We start from the raw sequence: 25,228 nt of genomic DNA, 5'->3' as shown, positions 1-25,228 counted from the left end.
TCCCGCGAATCCGCGTCTCTCTGTGTCACAGCAACGTTATCCTACCAGGATACTTTATTCCCGCTTTTCTTACGAAAATAACATTTTGCGTATTCCTGATTTTATAGAAATAGCGAGGCGTAGACACGTTTTTGTTCGTCGCATATACGATGAAATAATCATCCATCTGCGTTAATAATTCTTACTAAGGGTCGATTTTTATTTAAACTTTGTCCCTTTAAATTCTCTCGGCGAAATTCGTATGAGATTTTCACGCGTCTCGATTGTTTCTCTGCGATCTTAAAGGTCTTACACGTAATTGAATGTGCACGCGGCATCATCGATGCCAAATCTTCGCGTGTATTCTCTGAATCGATTCTTTCTTGCTATCGACATTCTGGCACAGGCATTCGTTCGACATCGAAATGAATTTTCACTTGGACAGTTTACGGAAGAAAATATCCACTATGGCTGCTGTTATAATGCAAGAAAGAAAATGATGGAATCTCGTAGAAATTTCGTGGGAATGTACGATATCCAAAAGCTTCGACCTCGGAAAGCCAGGGCAAGGATATTCTGCCAAGAAAATGCTGTGCCATATATCGGTAAAAGTTTTCTCTTCGATTCTCAAGTGCCGTTAAGTTAAAAGCTCGAGGTCTGAAAGCAGTACAACCTTAACGCTTAGATCGCGATAAAATCCTCGGGTTACTTGTACTATAATTTGCCAGCTTTAATCTGCAAGGAAGATCCACTGGCGTAGATAAACGCGTTAGTACGTGGGTAAACAATAAATCGTCCAGATAAAAATCTACTCTGGAGGCGTGCTCGTCGCATGAAATATCAGAGAGAAACGAACAAGGGACGCGAGATTTGTCACTTAGCGTCACTTAGCGTTATTGGCTTCAGCCGGTACGCGCAAAAATTAACGCGTTTCCAGCATAATTGTTACAGTCGACAGTCTACGGAATACGCGGGTCGCTTTCGTTCTTCTTCTTTTCTTCGTTCGCACGCGACAGCAGTTTTTCCGCGTGCGCGACCTGTTTGCCAAACGAATTTTCCTCGACGCGACGCCCGGCGCGGCACGTTTTATCGCGCGAAAAATGAAGACGAAGGACAAGACCGAGCGACGCCCTGTTTTTTTTTCTCCGTTGTTAAACATAATTGCATAGAAAGCGAGCTTGTAACTCGAGGCGTTACAGCCGGGATAACAGGAAACATTTGCCTTGCCGTTTTTGTCACCGGGACTTTGCCTGTGTTTCACGTGAGAAGAATGGCATGGCAACGGAAAAACAGAAAAGAGGAAAAACGCGCACTGTTGGATGACCAATTCTGCGCTCCACTTTCATTTTGGATAAATATCTTAATTGTAAGATATCGGAGTCAATTCTTCGACCGAGGCAAATTATGTGTACAATGGTCATTGGTACTTTCATAGATCTACCAAAGATATCATCGAGAAATAACGAGAAGGACGCTTCTTTGGAATTTAAGAATGCTTTCTGTAGAAATTGCAAAAGAGTAATTCTAAATTTATATCTATATTCAATCTTCTACTAATTGCAAATTAATTTTCTGGATATAAAAACGATTTCTATTAGCCGCGAATGTCTAGAACCTTCGCGTTCCAAACGTATCTCTAGATTCTAGTGGAAGCACGATGGAAACGCGGGGGTCCTGATCGAACGACCGCCGATTTGTTCCGCTTAATTCCTTCGAATGAACACCCTTGGTTTGAAACGGCTCGCGGAGAAAGTAGATAAATTTCAATCGTTATGGGCTTGGCGGAGTCGTCGCTTTTTAAAAAGCTTCTGGATAGGTCTATCGATGGCCGTGAGCAACAGGTGTATTCCGTGCTTCTTGCGCGTCATAGCGTGATAGACAGCGGTAAAAAAAGAAAGTTTCTGATAATGCTCGCCCCTTGGTTTCATCGATTATACCCTTGACTGAGTCGTATAACGTGTCGTTCAAGGAATGGACGTAGCGTAATGAATCACGACCACCGGTATAATGTTACTAATTAGCGTACGAGATTATATTTTTTCAAACTCTCCACGAGAGAGACTGTAAGCTCGTCGCTTTAAGTCTACACAATATTTTTACATTTTCTCAGTTCCTTCTTTCCCAAAGTGTTTCTCGTATCTCGTCCATTAAAATCAAACATACTTTGCAGCTATACGTTGAGAAACTTTTCTACTCATATTTCAACAGAAACATAGACGATATTTTCGATAATTGATCGAGAACCGGTTATCGCGTTCAGTTCCAAACGATTTTCCATCCCGCGGAATACCCATCTTCGGGTTTGTAACCCTATCGCGCAACAGGTACCGTTTTTCTCCTTTTCCCGTACGAATCTTGTTTGCCGGTCGGCGTCACCGTGATTGATGATCGATATCGAATAACTTGGAAATTTAATATCAACATTATGCCGGTGAAAAGCGGCAGCAGGCCGGAGATTCCTCGATTGAATGGCGATCGGGGGGATGATAAGCGATTCAATTTCACCGCAAACATCGTACTCCGCGTATCGTTTATTTCTAAACGATGCGTCAGCTTAGGAAATTCCAACGGGCGGAGAGTATGGTGCCCGCACGCGGAAAAATTGGTTCGCTGCGAGGGGAACGCCGGCCGAAACGTTTCAATTTCACGTGTTCGAGAACGTTGTCCAACAATTTAATCTGGCGAACGTATCACCGCTCGTCCATCACAGATCATTTTCATCCGGATTCGATAGGAATATACGCGAACGCGTTTATGCGCGGATTCCGCGCTCGTGCCGAAGGTTTCCACGGCTATAACCTGTATTTGCTCGACAAATTTGTGCCGGCGTTATTGTCGAACGTCGCGCGCCGTTACATACCAGCATTCTTTGTGAAGGAAACTCCCGCTTTGCCGGTTATTTTTTTCGATATTCTATCGATGCCACGTTACAGGTAGCAATTTTTAATTCGCTTTGTCCCTTCCTTTTTTACCTTTTGTTCCGTACAATACGAGCGATTTTTCGATACCCGCCGCGTATCAACTATTGGAGGATGATAGAAGTCGGATTGATGAGAAAGTTGGTAGTTTCGCTGTGAAAATATCCGAGCAGGTTAATCGACGTTTATTTTGAAAGAAACACGGTGGCGAGCTGTCAGCTAATGGGCATTAGGCGGTCGCTAAGTCTTCGTGATTAGCTTCTCAACGGTGGCGAGTTTATAAGCAGGCAGTAGTCCTTCGGGATACCGGGGGATTACCAACTACTCTGGTCACTCGAGTGCGTCGATCGGAAATCGCTTAGAGACCCTGGACTTTGTTACACGCTTGCTTGTGTGAAAGAACTTCGTTTGACGTTGTCGATCGATGTGTTCGATAGAAACGTCAATAAACCGGACCAATTTTCAGGTCCAAAATAAACATAGAAAAAGCAAATACATATTCTCCGAGAGACTCGTCTGAGAGACTCGTTCGTTCGCAAAATTGCCAACGATCCTACAAGGGGTACAAGATTTCTGATCTTCTCTGTATTTCACACTGACAGAGGCCTAATTTTTTATTCTTCGTTTAAATTTCTATCTCTAAATCAGTCCCATAGCATCAGGGAAAATCGAACGACTATCCCCAATTTTTGAAGCTTCTCATTTTTTCTCGCAACGCAATCTATCTCGTACTTGATTAAATCCGATAATTTTTATCAAAAAAATAACACGTCGGGGATCCGAAATTTTCTACCGTCTCGATAGAAGGAGAAAGAAAGACCCGAGAGGTGTACAGGGATAGGTAGATTAATAAGAAAATACGAAGGCCAAGGTAGGTAGTTTAGAAGCTGAAATATCCTTGGTTGGAGGAAGATTCAGGGAGCATCTTCCTCGGTGGAAGAAAGTCGTCTGTGAAGCTGCTGGCAGAAGATACAGCGGAAACGTGGTCCGCTTAACCAACACGCCTCAACTGCACTCCTTCTTATCCACGGAGACGTCTACGCGAAAGAAGAAGAAACGTGGATAGAGAACAACGCGGAGAACAGAGGGGAAATGGGAAACAGACTGGCAACGAGAATGCATCTGGCTGTAACGCGGCGAGCTAGCTATTTACTGCTCGTCAGCCGGCGCGCCTTGGAACACCGAGCCCCGGAAATTGAGATTAAACGCTGCTGCTACCTAACAGATACACACGGACAGCCGGCACGGTGATCCTTGTTAACGTTACCATCGTGTCGAACGCTGGAAATTCAAGCCGACCGCGAGCAGCACGGATTTTCGTTGCAGACAGAACTCGAGATTCACGCGCCACGAATAGTCGACATTTTTCGGAGAATACGTTCGATCTTCGTTTGAAGTAATTTTTCAAATAATTTGGTAGATTGGCACTGAGATTAACGCAAGTTTTCGTTCACGGAGCCATTCGAGTTTCACGTGCCGTGAATAGCGACAACGTCCGGGGAATATGTTTTAATGAAATTAATTTTCTCAGAATTTTTAACACGGAGATTGATTTTTTGTTCAAGATACGGTTCGAGATTCACGTGTCCTGAATAATGAAAATTTCCCCTAGAGTATCCGTATGATCTTTAGAGGAAATAATACTTTTTCGATTACTTGGCTGGTTGGTTGAGAAATTAATAAAAATTTTCGTTCAAGAGAAACTGGAGATATATGCGTCGTGGAACAGTGGAACGTTTTCAGAGACAACAAGTGAGATTTTTAGTGAAAATAGCTTTTTGAGTATTCGATACGTTGACTCCGAGGTAAATATAGATTTTCATTCAACACGTGATCCAAATTCACGTATCGCGAATAGTGGACATTTTCAAGGAAAAATACGTCCGATTTTTAACGAAAAAATTTGTTTGAAAATTGGATAGACTGGTTCACAGATCAATAGAGATTTTCAGTGTTTTTTAACGGCGAATTCTCCTCTTTTTTTTCAGGATCGTACGTTCTTCTTTCTTGTTTGTTTTTTTTCCTTGGATAATTTTGCATATCGATTCAGTTTGTCACTTACATCTCACTCCCAGGTTTTTCAATTTCATCGCAAATGGAAAGCGGTGAAACTTCCGCGCCGGTTAAGCCGCGATCTGGGAAACAATTATATCTGTGACGTAGCGAACGTGAATTCGCGCGATGACATATAACCATTTGTAAAATTCTCAAATAAAATCTGCCGCGACCTGAATAGAGCCACAGGCCCGAGAAATCTGTTTGCGAACAAAGAGAACCGCATCAACTATCGCTATATTTTTCGTTTGCTTTTTTCGAATTTTTTCTCTCAAATTTTTTTTCTTTTTGAAATCGTAGAGGCACGACGATTGACGGACGTAAAAAGTGACGAGAGTTCAAACAATTCGTCATAAAATCACAGAATAAATAAATATACCTAACTCTCTGTTACGAATATCCATCGAACATCTAGCCAATATCGAAACAGCCGCGATAACCGCGCTAGAAAAGTATCCAGAAACTCATGAAAATCGATAGAAATATAATGCGGTGCTGTTTGTCGAGAGCATTAGCTGGTTATCGAGCTAGCTGTGAGTTCTTGGCGTATACGTTTCCGAGGCCAACCCCCAATCGCTGGAAACGGAACTCGAGTGCACAGAGGCAAGCGAGAAACGTTCTTTAAAGAGGAAGAGAACACGCCAACGATGTCTGCCGGAGATAGTGGCTATAAGCGGTGCTGGCGAATTCAAGAAGATGCGATCACGAGGAAAACCACGATCAAAACTGCTGTTACGCGTTACGGCGTTCTGAGATTGCTCGAGACCTTGCTAACTGTGCCCCTTTAATTCTTCACCATTCGTCCAAGTTTTATCGAAACGAGTATTTACAATTTGAATCGGAAATTCGCCAATCACTAACCGCGTAACTAGATCCTGATTATAATTTTTCTTCTATACTCGCACGATATTAAACGTGTATTTTCGAATAATAATTCCGCAGGAATATTTGAAAATACCCGCTGCAAAGCTTCGTGGATCGAGAATGGTCCTCGTAACGATGTCAGTCGCGAGAACTCGCCGTTTGCACATTCTGCCTCGGTCGGATACACCAACAGGGAATTTTCTTAGGTGGAAACACCGAAGCAAGAAGATAGACCGGAAGTTTATCGTCGGTCAACCGATGTTAATTCTAAGAACGCGCGGGAAAATTGAGATTAGACTGAATTTCCGGGAAACAGGAGCGTGTTGGCGGCTACGTACACAGGGCCGTGGTTCTTGTTAGAGAGCTTCGTACTACTAAGTGTCCACGAAATTTCAAGGAGTCGAGGATGCCTGGCATGGTAGACATTAGCAGCATCAACCGCTCGTGAGATTACATTGCGTTCATAGATTAGATACGCCAGTATGCAGAACCGCTAATGCTTTTTGTTCGCGGCCCCGATACCACCTACGAAATAGGAATTTTCGAGATGCTGATGGAAATTGCTGCCAACTGTTCGCACCATCGTACAGACCGTCCATTTTCTCGCGTAAACGTGCTTTTCCCTCCCGGTATCCGCAGCTTAATTTCCGTTTCAAACACTTCTTAATTGCCTAATTAGATCTTAATAAGATAATCAACGAATAATACTCGTCCTGACTAATTCGAAATTACGGATCCCTTCATTAATGAGACGATCCCCAGAAACAGACATTTCCACCATTTCCGTCGTTTCTTCGTCTTGAAAAATAATATCATGTACTTTGTAATTTCATACAGTATTCTCCGCGACACTCCTACGTGATCTTATTTCACTGACCTGTTTTTTTCTCTCATTATAAACATAGTAACAAGACTTCCTGCGCGTGAATTATGGCACCTTCTAGTAGGGCCGTCGCTACATAGCCACTGCACTAATTTTGCGATAACGTTTTGATTGTTCAAGAGGAATCCAACGAAAGCAGATAGAAATTATCTACGAAATAGATTTTTAAAGGAAGAAGGAGTGTCATTCGAATAAGTCTTTATCGCGTTACTTAAAAGTGGTGTCTTTTCGTGCATTGTTTCCGAACCACTAACCTCCAAGTGGCGGAGTGAGTCTCGCGATACGCGTCGCACCTTTAATCCCGTTTTATGCAAGGAACGTTCGCGCCGTTAAATTGTCCAATCCGCAACAAGTTATTTAAAGTCCGCTTGCACGGAACGCCGCAATTAAAGTCTTCCTTGCAGGCTGCTTCGCGTGCACGACAGCGTTTTGCAACTAGACCGCCGATGATGTAACATCTTCCTCGTGGTTTTACTTGGTAATTTCTTATCGCTGTTCTTTGCTTATACACGCCCAATAATTTCAAAGATAAATCTACCGATCAATTATGCAGGTTCCATAACTTTACGGTTTCTTGATTCCTCTTGATCTTCTATTTTCCTTCCGTGCCAACTATTATCATCCAATTCGTCTCTAATTTGCTTCGCGTCTTTTACGATTCGTTAGCGGGTACGATTGGACAAGACACAGTTTGTCTTATACTAAGTTCGACATATTACGATAGATCGGTGGAACAGGAAAGTTAAATGACATTTCTGCCGAAGGGAAACTACACGTGTATCCGCCTGAGGTGTATCTAAGTAGCAAGAAGATTATATTTCGGTGTCTACTACTTTATAACATCGTAGGATATCTTTATAATTAACATTTTTTTAATATAGCGCTAAACGCGGAAGTTTTATATTAAAATTGGCCGATCGACGGTGGAAAATATCTTTAAATCCTGCTATCTTAACTTTTTTACTTCGTTTCCCAGAGACTTCATTACTCCGTTAAGTAGTACATCTCAAAGACTTCACCTTCGCCTGGATAAGTAGTACAAGTAAATGGATCCCGCGCCAAACATCGAACTTTTTTCACCGCTCTTCCCGTAGAGTTCATTACTCTGTTAAGTAGTACATCTCAAAGACTTCACTTTCGCTCGGACGAGTAGTACAAGTAAATGGATGCGGCGCCCAACGTCGAAACTAAAATTAGCAATTTTCGCCGGCACGCGCACGCGTTTCGGTGGCGAACTGTAACCTAAAAGCGTAACCCACTAGCAGGTGGCTGCGCCCCGGTTCCGCTACCCCTGGGATAATACTCGAGAGGGGTGTAGTTAATATTAACGGCGCGCTATAGAGGCGGCGCGTGTTGTTCCTACGTAATTTCCTACTAAACGTACTAAGGGATGCCCATGCATATTTCAAAACGCCACCTACGACACTCTCGACCCGTGCCTGTCTATCGGTGTGCCCGTGTCTTTGATGCTGCGAGAATTTCGAGACGCAGGCGGTGGCTTAGAAATGGATAAGTGGCTGTCGTTTAGCGTGCTCGCAGGTTACGTGCAAATGCATAGGAATTCTTCCGACAGGTTAATATCGATTATCACAAGGAACAAAGTAAATTGTCAAGAATAATCAGCTGTCCGTTTTTAACTGAATTTCACCGACGTGATAAATCTCTGTTCTAATAAGCCTATTGATCCCAACATTTACGAATACACAGATTACACGGCGCTTCTAAATCTAGATGGTAGCGCGATTGATCGAAGCGATTCTTCACGCTCACCGTCTATTATTAATTGCCGCGGTGTCTGACTACGCGCGGTATTATTTACCGCGACAAATTACAGCGTATTTTGTAGTATGTATAATAGTTTCATTCGAGCCAAGTACCTGCTGTTTTCTATTCTATTCCTCCCTTTCGTTTTTATTATACTACGTATTACTTGGAGTTTATTGAGAACTTTTAAGATTCTCTATGGGAATAGCGAGTGCAGCGAGTATTCTTTTGCCCCGTAACGTCGCAATGTATGCAATTGTAACTGGTCGTAAGAAAGCCAGCGAAATCGCGCGTGTTGCCCGGGTAACGACTGCCACGGCACGAACTTATTTCACTATTTTATTAGATCGGGCACTTATGGTCGTGCGGTAGAGAGAGTGTAACAACCATTGGCCGAGGGAAACGCATTGATGGAACGAGTTCGTCGTTTCGGCACGTGTAAAGGGAATCCGTTGAGAAGGTATCGTTGCACGTTTAACGTGTCGCATTGAATCGATCGACTGGAACGTCCCGCGTATATTTTTTACAAGATTCACGGCGCTACAGATTTGTCTCTATTCCTTCAAGAGAAAAGGGAAGAATAAAAATAAAAGGAATGAAATAAAGAAAGAAAAAGGAAATCTTTCTATTACACTCGCAAAAGTGAGTACTTGGAGCTTGAAGTTTACATTCGCAGCGAAGATGGAGCATTTTATTCGTCAAACTCGCGTTACGACAGCAATTCTCATGGTAGTGTCGTACGTTCGAGTCGTTCCTTCCGTTACGTTCGATTCCGTCTCGCTTTGCCAAAGAAATATCTCCGAGTTTACGCCCCTTTATCGAACTTTGTTCTGTCGGTGTTAGATTTTCCCACGTTTCACCAGTGCTAGATACGTCCGACAATCCCGGCCACACGCGGTCGAGTACGTGCTCGCTGACTTTCGTTCGAGCTTTCCGCGCGTGTTTGCCGCTTCTCGTCGCGGTGACATCGGTGCAGCGGCCACGGTGCCGCGTAAAATTCCGGACGCATTTTCCTTTGGGAACTTAGTCTAAACGCCGTACAATTGGTCACGTTTGGTCGCGGTGATCGGCTCCCACCGTGCAGTAGAATGGGACCGTACGAGTCAGACTTTAGTTTGCATAGTGACAGACGGACCGGTTGCGAAACTGTTTGCCCCGGCTTTAACGACACTTTGAAACTCGTTGATGGACTGTATCTTTACGTTGTAGCACGAAACTAATACGGTACGACGCTGTGTGCATGCAGTTAGATCATTAGAAATCTTCCAACGTATCTTTCTTAATACAGGATCTGGCAAAGTAGACGAATAGACTGTTCTATAATTTCTCACAGAGATAATCGTACAAATTTGACGCCGTGAAAATGAAACATAGCAGCTGATAAAGAATTTTCATTGGCTTCGCATTTATAAATTTATATCTACGATATGATTTTCACGCTTTAGTCGAGGCTGGTTCTGCCGTTAAAAATGTTGACGCCATCTAAACTTAGAGTTGCGTTGCTTTTGTGCCATTCTGTGTATTGCGATTCCTTCTAAAGACAGTGTTTCTTGCAATTGCCAAGCGTAAAAATCGAAAACGTTATAAAAACTTAGGTGGAATATTCTTGATCGGACGTTCCATTTCTCCTTTCCCGAAAATAAACCTATGTCATTTGCCTGTCAAATTGTTTCGTCGCAGAGGAGTCGAATCGATAGCGGTATTTTAATAAAAGATGAACGTCGCGCGGGCGTTCGTTCGATCGTTGTTTAAAATATCGCAGAGAAGGCAAACGGCGAATCGGCTGCTCTTTCATGGCCGAAAGTTCGCGGATAATTGACAGATTCCCGGATAGACCTCCCGTTGATTTTTCTCCGGATCGGCTAAAATATTACCCCGTTAACGGTCGTTAATGAATGGAAATGAATGGGCATCAGTCGGCACGATGCTTCACCGGTGACACGAATCGCCACGTGATAACACCCTCGAGGATACTTTATGGCCGGTGTGCACCGAGCTATTTGTATCACGACAACGAAACGATAAATACTTCAACGAGGCCTGGTATTTACTTTTTCCCCAATACGGTTTCGCGAATGATTTTCGGCCGGAAAATCTCGTTCGAAATATAGATTGTCCGGAAAGTGTCTTTCCTTCGCAAACGTGTTTTTTTGCAACAATGCAGCTTCGTACAAACGTGAAACCAAGTGTGTGAAATGTCGCGGTGTTTATCTCAACGGAACAAAATGGATCGTACGTAATTCGACAAAATAATATAAACCATAAAACGTCGTGCGTCTATTATTTCCTCACAAAACGAAAGAAACTGTTTGGACAACCTATAATAGATTCTTTGAAGAGTTAAACGCGATTCATTTACAACTTCGGTCGCGGACGTTTTAACGCACAGTCGTAGACGAATTTCCAAAACCGTTGAAGCTTCAATTTGCTACAGATTCTACGTTAATAATGCACAATTTTTTGACAAAGGCAAAAGATTGTCATAAACGAGCCAGTCACATTTTCCACTTTCGCATTGGCGACGATAAATTTAACTGTTCGAATTTAATCGACGTAACAATGGCAAATTCAGGTCTACAAACATTGACTTTGCACGAATATGGAAATCAGATTGCTGAAGCGCTAGATGATATTACGAAGACTACACGAATCGTGGTGAATCGAAAGCATCGTTCCATTCATCGGCTATTAAGATAAATATTGTGGCCGACATTGGTCATTAAGGGCTAAACGTCTTATTAAAGGTTTCATTCAGTCGATCCATGGTTCCGGTTTGAATTTAACGACGATGCCACGGAATGGCTTCCCGGACCATTTCAGTGAAGCTCGTTATCTCGTTAACGATCCGAGTGGCCATTCATCTATTCTACGCTTCATCAAAACGGCATGATCGCAAACTACCGGTTTCTCCGCGGTAGTCCGTCAACATTCTAAACACGTCCCTTTAATTCGAACTCTTTCTGCTATCTCGGATCGACAAATTTTACTTGAATTTACTTGAATTTCACTTATTTATCGTATACAAATTTTTACGTATTATCGTACGTATTATATAAAACATCTTGACGTTACATTATCAATGTAATGAGATATAACTGTCGTAAATGAATTAGGTTGTCCGAAAAGTGTCTTTCTTTTACAGACACGTTTTTTACAACGACGCATCTTTATACAAACACGAAACCTAATCTGTCGAACGTTCTGATCTTTATCTCGATAGAACAAAATGGATCATACGTAATTCGAAGAAATAATATAAAACGAAAAATGTTATGCGTCCATTATTTCCTTATAAAACGAAAGAAACTTTTTGGACGACCTAATATGTACAAGTTACAGAATATCTGCTGCCAACGAATATTAACAAGAAATTATTAAAAATGTGTAATAATAAACGTACACGTGTAATCGCGTTTGTCGGCTCTCGTTACAGTGCTGATCAAATTTCAAACTGTTTCGTATAACGCGTATAATAAATTCACAAAAGGATATAAGTAAGTCACTGTACGTTCGAGACTGGAGCTTGAGCGTGGCGATAATATATTTGCAACGTGTTAGTTTCTTCTTTTTAACATCTCAAGACGAACTTTATTAGACCGCTTCGGTTTGGAGGAACACGGCGGATAAACGCTGCTCGCATCGTCGTCTCATCGCGTATGAAGCGTATGAGAAGTGAAAGTGGAACAGGATAAATTCGACTTTGACTACTTCGATGGAACAAGGCAAGAGCAAGAGCTTTATATAAAATTTACAAGTTGCACGAAGGAAGGGCAAATCTTTTCTGTCTCGCCGAGAGAATTCTTGAAATTATACGCTACGCTGTCCGAATTACCCCGTACGTGATTACGCCGTTGCTACTTTCAAGACCGTAAAGAAGCCGGGTCGCGATCTTATTTGCGTAAATGAGAAAAGAGGATGAGTCGAAGAGGGCGACGAGACCAGGTATGCGGCTGTTTTCGCCTAGCCCGCGGCTGTTTTCCGCTGCACGCGCCCCTTAACGCATTAAATTCTTGTCTACGCAAGGATTCTTGTAAACACGCGATGCATTATGCAGCGCAAACAGGGTTACCCTTAAATTTCAAAACGCGAGGATGAGTTTACAGCGAGCTGCTTTAGACTAAGACGCCTGACGTCTTACGTAAGCAGATATCTTGGGCCTGGAAACGAGGACAGCGCGATTTAACGAAATACAGACGCAACATAACTAAAAACGTCGTGGTTGTTGTCGGACGTTGACCGTGAAATTTAAATCAACGTCTACGTCGTTCTATTTTTAAGCGTTCTACATTTCAAACAAGCTACGCGCAAACAAACCACTAGCATTGTTGAAGAAAGAGAGGAACAAAACAAAATGTTTGCGAAGCTTGGCAATCGTAAGAGCGCAAAATATGGCAGCAAGATTTACTTTCATACGTTCTACCACTTAAACATAAGATTACCGTAAACAGAGAATACCGCCACTTTCCTTGTACGGCGAGAAGGCAGCTTTAAAAGCACCGATAAGCCTGTGCGTTACTCTTAAGGACGTTCTTTGGTCATCCGTAAAACGTTTGACAGCGATACTAAGGAAATTTTACATATTTCTCGTGCGACCGAACCTGGAAGACGCGTATATTCTTTCAGCTGCGCGACCTCGAGTTCAACTTTCCTCCCCTGAAACTCGTGCCAGCGTGATTAGTCCACGAAACAGCACGAGTCTTCCTCGTTTCTTGACAGTTTCGAAGCAAACTTATCGAAATCGAGTATCGAGCGTGTCGGCAACAATCGTCGCGAATCGACCCCTTGCCGGCCCCAAGATCTGTCTTCCTCCTTATTACACGCGCGTTCCAATCAATTTAACCTGTGCGCGCGGGATGCATTGGTGCGGAATATCGCATAACAGAGAACAGCCTGGAAGACGCGCGGCGAATGAAAGGGTGGCGTGTTTGCGTGTATTTATGTGCGTGATGAATAAAATCGAAGGGAGTCAACACAGAGACACACGAGAAACGAAAGAAAGAGCGGGAGAGGGAGGGCCAGATGAGAGAATGCAAGCCTCACCTGTGCTCTGGCTACCACGTAGCTTCTGCTCTGGCCTCTCGACCCTCTCCTCGCTCGGGGGAGGCGGCCTCTCTGTCCTTTTCGTATAGTAGGGGTTGTACGAGGATGGCCACACGGTGGTCGGCCTTTTTGCTGGTGACGGCGTGCTCGGTCGTCCTGAAAATAGATTAGGACCTTTCTCATCTAACCCAGCCAACTCTCTTTCTCTCCCTCTCTCTTCCTCTCCGTTGCTTTCCTCTTTACGAAAACATGTTTCCCTTTTGTATTTATTTACTCGTCGTTTCTTTTTTTATTCCCCCGTTACTCTATCATTTCTTTTCCTCTCGTTTTCTAATTTTTGTTTCGCCTTTCTATCGTTTAATCGTCGTGGATCCGGTCCTCGTGCAACCATTGCACACCATACAAGACCCGGGCGAATTTCACGGCTAGAATCGTCGCAATCGGAACCGGTCTCTTCCCGTTTCCTAATTGAATCCCGATCACAGCTGCGCGAGATCGTTACGTAACCATAGGGACTTAATACGATGCGCGGTTAAGGAAACCATTTAATTCGTTTTTTCTATACGACCGATTAAACGAGGCTGGTATATGGATGTCGTATCGCGCGCTGGAACGGTATCGACGGTTATTTGGAAACGGAATCGAGACGACCGAGGATTCCACCGGTTTATATATGCATTTCTCGAATACGGGCAAAGAAAGTTTAGGCAAATTCCGGCGAAAGATATTTTATCCTGATCCGGCGGAACTTCGAATACCCTTCATAGTGGAACTTTCTAAAAACGTGCTCGGAGAGCCATCAAGAGCACTCGACGAACATAGAACGGGAGAGCGAAAGTTGGAAAACTGCGAAACCACCGAGCGTAGCCCTATTATCCGCTAAAGTCAGTTGGTAATCCGGCGCGATTAGTTCGAGCTTCATAATCGTCGTCTTTTTCTTTTTTCTCAATGGCGAATAATCCACCCTTTCGAAAGCAAAGGAACGCTCTGCGTTTCCTGCGGATTTCGTCGAATAAAACGAAACACACCGTGTGTGAAACGCAAGCATTGAATAAACGGGTTGCTGGCGGGTTTGAGGATGGCCGCGATCGTTCATCGGGAAAGGAAACGCCAGCCAGAATGTCCTCTATCGTTTCACAGAGAACGGTGTTTCGAGTGGACGAGTTGAAAACGGACAAGCACCGACCGCGCGGCAGCGCAGCGGTTTGATGAATTCCGGCAGCTTCTTTGAAAAGCAGCCAAGTTCAACTTGTTGCGTTCGATGGTGACGGACGTTCCATTGAACCGTGCGCGGTCGACAAAGAGGAAGAGCCGCACAAAGAGTCGCGATGGAAAGAAAAAAAAAGACAAGAGCGGATACGGGACGAACGATTCTTTACGATTTTCCAGGATTCTCCACATCGATGATTCACGGTCGACCAAATCTTCTTCTTTTCGTATCTAATCGCTCTCGACGAAGTCAGGCGTTGCTTTCCGAGCGTTTCTGGTTTGCGTGCTGTACGTTTCGATCGGTCGAGAAGGAGGAATATCGACTGGCGAATAAATGGCCCATGAAGTCGGAAGTATTATTATATTATATGGGAAAGCCAGTTACGCGGCCTTATACGAGCGAATTCGGAATTCCACGGATCGAACGCGGGTCAGGGATCCTCTCGAGTTTGCTCGAGGATCCGTAAGTTCGTTCACGCGAAATACGTCCTCACGCAAACCGCTTGAAACTGGAATTTTCTTTAAGGATGCGAGCACGCTACCGTTTCAAAACTTCGCCGGAATTCGGTCGTTTCGATATTACCCCCTGGCTTCTTTTTGTCTTCTCCACCCAGCCGCGCCTGCCGCGCGTCCTTCGCAAGGATCGAGTCCTCTCTTAATTCTCAAACTCGACCCGGAGTTCCCTCAACTCCTCGCAACTACGACGGAAGCCGCCCCTCGATCCGAGAATGTTACACAGATATGTCTGTTATGTCTGTTACTCCTGTTTCCTCGTTTGCCCGTCTCGAGTTCTCCTTGTAACTGACAATGATAACAAAATACTTGTATCTAATACTCGTGGCTTTTGAATCGGAGAAAACAATTTCATTGAACGAAATACAGACGTGCGATACGATTCTATCGAATTACGATCGGTTTAAACTAGTCGATAAACAAACTTAGAGCCACTATACATACAGTGAAAACAAAGCGGAACAGCCAGACTGAAGTCCAAGGTCTACAACCGCTATAGCGGTGGCCCTAAGGCAATCTTTGCGCAGAGAAGATTGAAACTTTGCTCGGATGGTAATTTTGCATAGCTCGCATCAACCAAGAGTGCAATTCGGATTCATGTCCAACACGGGACCATATACCATCGTACATATCGTTACCCTCTATACACATTTGTGGCCAGGTAAGATGGTTCACTAGTTATTTCTGGCCTCTATAATCGCCCGGAATATTCCAAGTTATCCCGCGTGCGTCGTATAATTGTACAAGACGATGTCAAGTTTCGTGCCTGCCCTTTAGAAGAATACTTATCCGCCGATAAGAAATATTCTCCGACTACGTACATCCATGTCATAGTTACCTAGCGATTAAATTTACGCTATGGTGCGTCTGAGCGAGAAGCTAAACCGATTACGAAAGGAGAGCGATAGGAATTTCAGAGAAAATTTCGCCGGCTCGTTAACAATTTACCAAAAGCATGCGAGATTAAACGCCGGTTCAGGGGACAAGAAATAATTAATTTCCAAGTAAGAGGGGAAGTTTTCGCGTTGCGAATAAGAAGTAGCTTCGTCGACGGAGCTTGGTCCGAAAATAAACAGGTGAGCAGGTTAGCAGGGCGAATTTCGAGAGAGGCATCCGCTCAATTAATTCCCTTCCCGGATTCATAACCCCGAGCCAACTCGCTCCTTCGTACTTCTGGTTCGTTCGTTCTCCTGAAATATTCCATGTTCTCGAAGGTTCTGGGAGAAGCGGCGCGTTGCCTGCGAGTTCCTCCTATGCAAGGAGCAACTTTCTCGCAGAAGCCTCTTTTCTTTCATTTCTGGCTGGCAAATAAGCGGCCCTTTAAACATCGTGCACGGGGGTTGCACGCGAGCAACGATGACGACGGCATCGTCGACGATGCTACGGGGTGACGCTAAAAAGTTTTCGAATAAAAGTTTAAATACGCCCGCACGAACTTTGTTTCGTAGCCTTTGCACCCACTGCTACGACGTCGCCGTCGTCCCTGGCTCGTCCCTGTCCTCTCTGCTTTCTCGTAACAATATGGCCGGGGCTACCATCTTTGCCGAGTCAAGAACACGGCCATCTCTTGTGTATCCTCGTCCTACAAGCGCACAAAGACCGCCTCTCTCTGCAGGGTGTTTCCTTTCGTATACCGGCGGCCCGAGCAATCGCGACCAGCCTCGTATTTCATCCGGTTTTCGTCCGCCACACCTTTGTACCATTTCTCCATCCTTATTCTCTTCCTTGTTCCTCAAGCAGCCTCCGTTTTCTTATTTCCTCCGTGTTGCCGCGTCCCGACCAACTTTCCGAATAACTTGTTGAAAATTTAAGGGCTCTGTGCCACCTTTCTGGTTTCTTGCGAACGCATCCACCGTGAAACAGGAATCCGCGGATCGAGTAGCGAGGTAATCGTGGATTCCTCCGGTGCATCCAGAGGGAACAGGCTACCGTTGGACTCGAGCCATTGCTATATCTGCTTTTAAATGGAAAAGTTCGGCCAACGAGAGGAAATAGACGGGTCAATCTTTGTCTCGTTTTCTTCTTAGAGACGACGAGGTGCTCTTTGTGCCGCGGTATTGTGTACTTATTAAACGACCGCGTGGCTCGAACAAGGGATCGCCCCGGACAAATCGAGAAATTAATTCCGTGTCTTGTTCGATGCGACGCGGAGGAAAGATCGGGACGAGAGTCTTGCCCGGCAGCGAAATCGCGGACGGCCAGGGAGATCGGTCGGAAGTAATTCAATTGGAAGCTAGAAGCGATTCGAATCGGACCTGATCTCCCGTGCGTATAGGAGCCTTTGAGCCGATTGAAACGCGAATCAAACGAATCGACGTGTTCAGGGAGTTAACGCTGATTGTTCTATCCGTTTCTCTTGTCTCCGAATAATAGCTTAACCAATCCTGTAAACGTTGAAATTTTTCCCTCGCGCGAGAAAAGGATTCTGTAGACTAATTTACGTATAGAGAAAGAGATAGATAGATAGATAGATAGATAGAAAGATAGTGAGAGAGAGAGAGAGAGAGAGAGAGAGAGAGAGAGAAAGGAGACACAGTTCGGCTAAAGTTACAATTCGCCCTGTCGCGAACGTGTACTGAAACCAACAAGTAAGCGTTAGTATTACGTTTTCCAGCGAAGACGAGCGTCCCTAAGGATGGAAATACAGTTTTTAAGGAAGCATCGATCTCTTCATCCGGCGTGTAGAATCGATGGTTCGATAAAGCATACTGGCAAGTAAAAAGGTCGACGCGTCAGAGCCCAGAGGCTAATACCAGAAATAATTCCGGCCTCCTTGCTCCACGATAATTAATTACGGCCGGTAGGATCGATGGGTGTCCCGAGAGGCAACTAGTGTGTCGAGGCATTATTAAATATCGTATATTCTCGTGGGCCTAATCCCAACCCTTCGGCGAGAAGCAACCATTCCAACGAGGCGCAGAAGGGGCGCAGAATGGAGGGCACAAAGAGGCAGAGAAAGAGAGGAAATTCCAAGCGATCGTAAAGTTCACTTTTTGAAAGGAAGATTTAGAGACGTGTTTAACGAGTTATAAGCCGGTATAAATAATGGGCTCGCTCCGTGTAGATTTACCGGCTAGTTCGACTTTATAGCAGCGAAATTTGTAATAAGAATTTATCAGGTTACATAGTAGATTCTAACGAATCATCGTAAGTTAAGCACTTTTCTTTTTTAATTCTCGCAGCATCTCGGAACTGTTGCACGATGCATATTGGTAACGCTAAATCAAGCTACATTTTACACTAAACTAAAATGATTATCTATAAGGTGGAACGTATTACATATATACCAAGTTTCTAGATCTAAGATATCGTTCAAAAACATACTTGTTACAACACTTAGTCTATACTAAAAATACTAATAAAGTAAACGTGTCTAAAATTATAGGAAAATTCTGCCTCTTTCGAACATGTTCGTTATAGCAACACTACATACGTAACGAGACAAACAGCAAAGTATACCATTCTAAGTCGAACAGAACTTGGAATATTTCCTTTCCGTTGGCATTGGCAGAGCGATTTTGCGATTCTTACGCGAGCCGATACCAGTTTTGTCGGATATCTGTTCGCAACAATGCAATCTGGCCTCGCGCGGCCTCTCGCCAGGACAGCGGTAATTGAATTCTAAATGCGGCTAATTGGGTCACCGGTCGACCCGACGATATAATGCTCCGATATAAAATTAAAATCATCCTTTAGATTCGCGGATGGTCACCACGGACCGATAAACGCAGCAACATTCCTTTTTCGTGCGTTCGATATATATACAAAACGCTAATTATTTCGCGTTATTGTATCATCTTTATACTTGATGGAAACGAAATAGCGAGCTCATAAGATAAAGCACCAAGCCGAGATATCAGTTCCGTCCGACTTGATTAAGATATCTTCTGTATCGTTTCAAAATTGATAAGAAGCGATTTTTCGCTGTTTTCTCTTTGTGCCAATTTTTGTCTTTTTTATTCGACCTAAGCTACTTAGCGATTATCTCGTGACAATCTATATGATGTCTTGGTCTATAAATTTTTTTCATACATACATCGTAGATTCATTTTCGTTATCATGTTACACCGTACTGGTGTCTTACAATATATAACTAGTTTGATTATTCTGTGCGACGTTCAAGATTGAATCTAATAAAATCGATGACCCTATTTTATCTTGCCGTGAAGAAAGAATTGATTTTGAGGTTCCTACGACTCTCGACACAACTCCAATTAGATGTTGCGATTTATCGAAAATTGTTAACTTTAACTACTGACCGATTTCACGATCTCTCGTTGTATATCGTTTCCATGAAGTGTATTTTGTAATTGTATCATTTCGACACGGATTCAAAGAAATGACCTGTAGGCGGTTGAATGGAGGAAAGCCAAGTGTCAAGGGGTTTGTCGATCGATACGTCAACCTCGAAGGTCTCGCTTCCTCTTCGAGTCTTATCTGGCCAGATAAGGAGCAACGCGGTCCCATTGGAAACTGTTCGGTGGCGCTTAACGTCCCATTCGTGAGTTATTGCCCGCCACGGTCGGGTCATTAATAATTCGCTAATATTAAGATTGATTTCGAGCCACGGAAGGCGACGAACACGAACCACCGCCCGATTTCGCGAAACTTTCTCGTGCACGGCAGTCAATCATCCGCCTCGTATATTACGATAAAACCGTGCGACAGTTGCACGATGCCTGACTGGAAACAGGTTGGAAATCCTCGCTCGAGAGGATCGTTACGTCGTTACATTTCGTTTCCCTTTTCCAGTCATCTCGCAACCTTAATGAACGCGCGAGTTACACGCTCGGAAAATTGCATCATATTTAAGTTCCGTTAATTATCAACACGAATAAACCTTTTTCCGTCTACTCGTTCGAAGATGGTCTAAAATTCATTCTCTTGAAATTCCTTAACAATTTCCCGCGCCTTCAGCCATCGACAGCTGTTATTCATAGACGATGTTTAGATTACGTTCGCAATTTCGTTAAATGGCAAAGAAAAATGTGCAGTATTCTCGTATACGAAATTGGTAATTTCGATTAGACCGGAGGTTACATTAGACCCGTGAGATGAAAATCTGACAGCAGAAAATCTGTCGATATAAACGAAATTGTCGATAATACAAATAATTTCTTTGGCGTGACATCTGTCAAGTAATCCGATACGTTTAAAACGCTGCTATTGCTTTTCTTATCGAAATATTCCCTCGAGATATTAAGACTTCTACCATCTTTGATCTATCTGTACTTAAAAATCCAACGAACGACATCTTTGGCCATACTTTTCATCCTCTTTAGGATACGTATGAGTTAATCATGACTCGATCGTTCCGTGTGTTCAGTCTTCGACAAGGCAGAACCTCTTGAAAATTGAATCTGCGCACGATAGAGCGGATTTTCTATTCGACAAATGTTAGCTGTAGGTTGGCAAAAACGGCGGGACAAAGATCGTGTCCCAGGTGAAAATCTGTAACTAAGGGCAGTCGCATAACTCGTAAGATCTAACAATAATCCATGGTTTGCCGGGCGAGTCAAGCTACGAGTAAAATCGCGAAGCTTAATGGTGGTAATACCGTCGTGACCGAGCCTTGTATGGCGTTAATAATGCAGCATATTGAGATTGGTTTCGTTGCGAGAACACCGGGCCAGAGCCACAGGGACCTGACCTAGGCATCCGCCCAAGTTATTCGCGCTGCTTTAATAATACACGCGCCACAATGTGCGCACCTAATGCAAAGATTACATTCGAGAGTTAGAGCCGCTAGTTTCACCGAGGATTGCGCTTCTACGTAATTGCTCGTTCAGAGATGTTTTTCTTCGAGAACAGTCCTCCGGTCGGTCAACGCCACGACGTTTTACCGTCAAACATAGCCACACTTTTCATGGATTTGTCTTTGGCCTTGATCGTTTGCCTCGTAAGCTTTTGAAATAGTTGATCGAGCAACTGTTAACTGTCGTAATCTGCAATACTGTGCCGACTGTGAAATGTCGAGACGTTGTATGTAATTCTTACTCGTCCGTCTTCGATCCGAACAATTGGAAGCGAAATTAGGATGTAAAGAAAACTTCGTTTCAAGCAGAATCTGCCTTTGTCAAATTGAAACGGTAACTCGATATCATCAGACAAGGGGTTAATTTTCAACTAGAAATTTTCTAATTTTATTACTGTGAAATTAGAACGAGGCCCATTCCCTGGTCAAAATTACGTCAGTGGACACAAATTCTTCGAATTTCTAATTGCACAGGACGAGCGTCTTTAACGGAAAGATCAAACTGGCGAATCTAAAAGAGATGATATACTGTAAGGCGAAACGGATGTCGTTGGCGTATCGAGGATGTTCGTAGTCGATTGTAGGGAAACGTATCCCTTTTCGAAGGAGATGGGACAACGTTCCTACTGTGCTCCGACCAACCGTGAAGCAATCGATACGGACACGGGACTCTCGTCTAAATTGTTTGGACTACCAAAGTAAACCTCTTGATCTCTCGTGAAATTTAATGGTCGAGCATGTTACTACGAAATTTAAATATTTCGTAATTCGGCTGGTTCAGCCTCGACCATTCAATTTCCAGCTGTGCTGTTTGGCCGCTTGGTGGTTGCAGCTGCATGGAAACGCAAGGGGTGCAACTTTTTGGCAGTAGATTCGAAAATAAAACACGGATATAATGAGTTCGATGAAGAGGGAAGCGTCGGAGAGGACCTACGTGATATCGATTTCGGGGCTCGAAGTGCAATATTCAATGAGGCTCTCACCTTCTTTGTTGGCGCTGCTCTTGATCTCCGTGGCCTTCGGCGCTGCGGATGGTTTCGGAATTGCTGAAATAAAAATTATTCATCTTGAAGGTTCGGCTTTGAAGCTATTTTCCCAATCGTTCAGTCAACTTTAACTTTATTACGAGCCATCGATCGATCATTGAATTTACCAAGATGCCACGAAGAATTTCGCCTGAACAATCGAATTACGGTACTTTAATCCACCTCGAAATTACGTGAATTCCTTTTTACGTTTTAGGATGTTTCAAATATTTGTCCATATTTCACATGAGTCAAAATCGACGAATCTATTAATGGTATTACCTAATAAAATAACGAAATCGCATTTGTCTGACCGCTAATTCTACTTACAGCGGCATCCTTCTACGAAACCTTTAATTTTCTGCCAACTAGTAACACTAGTGGAAAGTACACGGATTAATATTTACTTTTATGTTATTTAAGCATTTACAACTAACAAGTGTCGCTTGAATTTGCGCACAAAAGTGTATCATCCCACTGATCGTACTTCCTACATCTAATTACACAGATACAAAAATATGGATAAGAAGAAAACGGCGGAAGATTTGAAACATCGTTTCAACGATTTTAACGTTCTTCGATTATTTATTTATTATTATCTTACCATACAATCTGATGGAACCTTCGGTCTCGCCCAGCGAGTTCTTGCTGATACAACGGTAGTTGCCGAAGTCACCATCCTGCAGATTTCTTATGGTCAACCTCATGTACGCCCTGTAACTGTTCTCCATGATGCTGGTGGTATACTTCTCGTTGGATAGTATCATCTCGGCGCCAAGGAACCAGTAGCTCATCGCCCGTGGATAAGCTTCCGTGTGGCAGTCGATCGTTACGTTCGTCCCAGCTGGTGCACCGACCAGCTGATTCGGCACGAAGATCATCGGCGAGACTTTAACATTAAACGGAGGAATCGGTTACGATTGGAAACCGAGAAACCTGGTCTACGGTGAATGAATAATCGTCCGCGGTGACGTCCACGGCAACGATTAAGTCGACGTGGATGTTTATGGGGGACTATGCTCGAACCGTTCTACGATTTATCTTCCACGAAATCACTGGCTGTGAATTATACCGAGCTGTTTCAGCGATTATGGTGATCGATAGCCCACAGTTATAAACGGTTGAGAAGCTTAAAGCTTTCGTGGAATATGGATCTTAGGTTGCCAACGTTGAAGTATCAGTGTCGTTAACGAATCTCATGCTTAATTTATTTTCCTTCTGCCGGTGAAGTTGGCGGACACGTGGATCCTGACCGTGGATCGTGAAGTTTGATAATTAAACAACTCTGTTTAGAAAGAATGGGAGAAGAAGATCGTCAGAGATATTCGATTCGATTGAAAGTTTGACGAATGAAAATGCAGTAGCAAAATCAGGAGAAGAGAAACAAAGCGGCACCTCTTTGTCGAGAACAATAACGCGAATTATTATTATTCGATACGATACTATCTTTCCTTCTCTATCCTGTTCCATGTTGTAAATAGAATTGCTCCGGAAGAACTTCTGGATCCGCGAGTCCCGCCGGTTCTCGCGCATCATCAACCCACTAAAAGCAAAGATTCCAGGTGAAAAACTTCCTTCCTTACGAGCGAGTTCTTTTTCCCTTGCTCAACCATAAAACGAAAACACCACGTACAACGCTACAACGTAATATTCACAATCTTTCTTCGTTCTCCTGGGATTGATCGAACGTAAATACCACGCCGAGTAGATGGCGCACCGCGTAGAAAATAACCGTGCGACGTTCGTAGTTGAATCCGCCGGAATAAACAGGAAACTGGCAGAGAAACTTTGTTGCGGCTGCATGAAACCCCGGATTAGAAACCATACAGGCCAATCAACGGGGGTAGAGTCGAATTGGACGTTCTGTGGATTGAAACGCGCCAAAGGAAACGAGAACCAAGAATTTTTTCGCCTCAAGCTTCCTACCGATCGAGGATTGCTAACATTCAGAACGTTTGAGCAAGTTATTTGGCGCAACCTCGCCGACAATTTGATTAGAGCCGGTGGAAACTAGCTAGTTTAGAGATTAATCTGGAGGATGCAGGTCGCGTAATTCGGTCAGGCTTTCGGCGTCATCGGCGACTTCCCAAGCAAATTCGACTCGTCGACCTTTCGACGCGAGTTCGTGTCCGCCGCATACAGACGTTTCGGACGATCGGGCGATTTAACGAGAACCACCGTCGGCAATTAATTACACGAAAGTGCAGCAGATAGGCCGTGTACGTAGGCGTAGACGACGACTGGAGCAAAACTGGCGGCGGAACGAACGAGGTTAACCGTAGACGAATAACATGGAGCTGGCGGCGCAGCAACCATCTCTCGAGGCTGGCCATCGGCGGTATGCATCAGGCTGGCCACAAATCCACAAATTGCCAGCGCTGACCCTAATTAACGCATACTTCTCCCGATTTCCCACCATCGACTCTATCTACGCTCGCCTTTCCTTCGTTTCCGCGCCTTTCCTCTCTTCATCATCAACGTTTCCGCGAATTGTTGCTCTCAGTGAAATTAATCCAGCGGACGCGCGCTGTCGATAAATCGCTCCAATGTATTTCCAATCTTCGACAAGATTGGATGTTCGGAATTATGTAAATTTTCGCCGGTTTATGAAGGAATATGTTAGAGAATAGTAGCAGGCGTTGCTGAAAACTTGACTAGCGTGACGTCACAAACGATCGCTCTGCAACTCCAGCTTTGATACACGCGAAGTCTCAACTGTTACATTTTTGATTTTACACACGCCCGCATATCGCAAAGCACGTCGACTTTAGATTGTGTTTAACGGTCGAAACGCTGAATTCACGTTCTTAGACAAAGCATACGGTTAATTATTGAAATTAAAATCTCCGAGCCTTCGATTTAAATTGCCTCAATGTTCTTCCATCTACGATACGTATGCTATTTGCCTCTTCTTCGATCTGTAGACGATCGCAGTCAATAATCGAGACTGGAAGATTCGCATTCCTTCCACTGGTTAACTCTGAAGCGACGAAAAGAGAAGAACACGGAGAAAATATGTTTCGTTTCTGAATGTCTAAAAACACGCGAGACTCGGAACAAAGGAAACATTTCGAGGCAGGTTTACTCTTCCATGGGATGAACTTTGTTGTCTTCAAAAGGATTTTCTGCTTCAGCAGCATCTTAATTATCGAAACTAGGAATGTAGCCATTAATTACCAGGGGCTAGGCGTACTTTGTTAGTTCGAGTTTCCAGTTATCGCGT

The 25,228-nt window shown here is 43.8% G+C and overlaps 2 protein-coding genes across 10 annotated transcripts in view; one reads left to right on the top strand and one right to left on the bottom strand.

Annotated features, from left to right (window-relative positions):
- The window catches only part of LOC122570491 (lachesin-like), a 269,681-nt gene that overhangs the window by 16,615 nt on the left and 227,838 nt on the right, over positions 1-25,228 (bottom strand). For 7 of the 8 annotated variants that reach the window (XM_043732905.1, XM_043732867.1, XM_043732895.1 and 4 more), the window contains 3 exons: positions 22,610-22,894; positions 21,964-22,026; positions 13,504-13,659 (listed from right to left, as the gene is read on the bottom strand). In XM_043732905.1, coding sequence (XP_043588840.1) covers positions 13,504-13,659; positions 21,964-22,026; positions 22,610-22,894 — 504 coding nt within the window. The remainder of the gene's footprint in view (positions 1-13,503; positions 13,660-21,963; positions 22,027-22,609; positions 22,895-25,228) is intronic. The other variant, XM_043732929.1, reaches the window with a different exon arrangement.
- Positions 1-25,228, top strand: part of LOC122570527 (alpha-(1,3)-fucosyltransferase C-like) — a 118,506-nt gene that overhangs the window by 46,077 nt on the left and 47,201 nt on the right. The window lies entirely within an intron of this gene.

The sequence above is a fragment of the Bombus pyrosoma genome, linkage group LG1 (assembly GCF_014825855.1).
Source record: "Bombus pyrosoma isolate SC7728 linkage group LG1, ASM1482585v1, whole genome shotgun sequence".
Taxonomy (NCBI): domain Eukaryota; kingdom Metazoa; phylum Arthropoda; class Insecta; order Hymenoptera; family Apidae; genus Bombus; species Bombus pyrosoma.
This window is presented reverse-complemented; position numbering and strand designations above follow the sequence as displayed.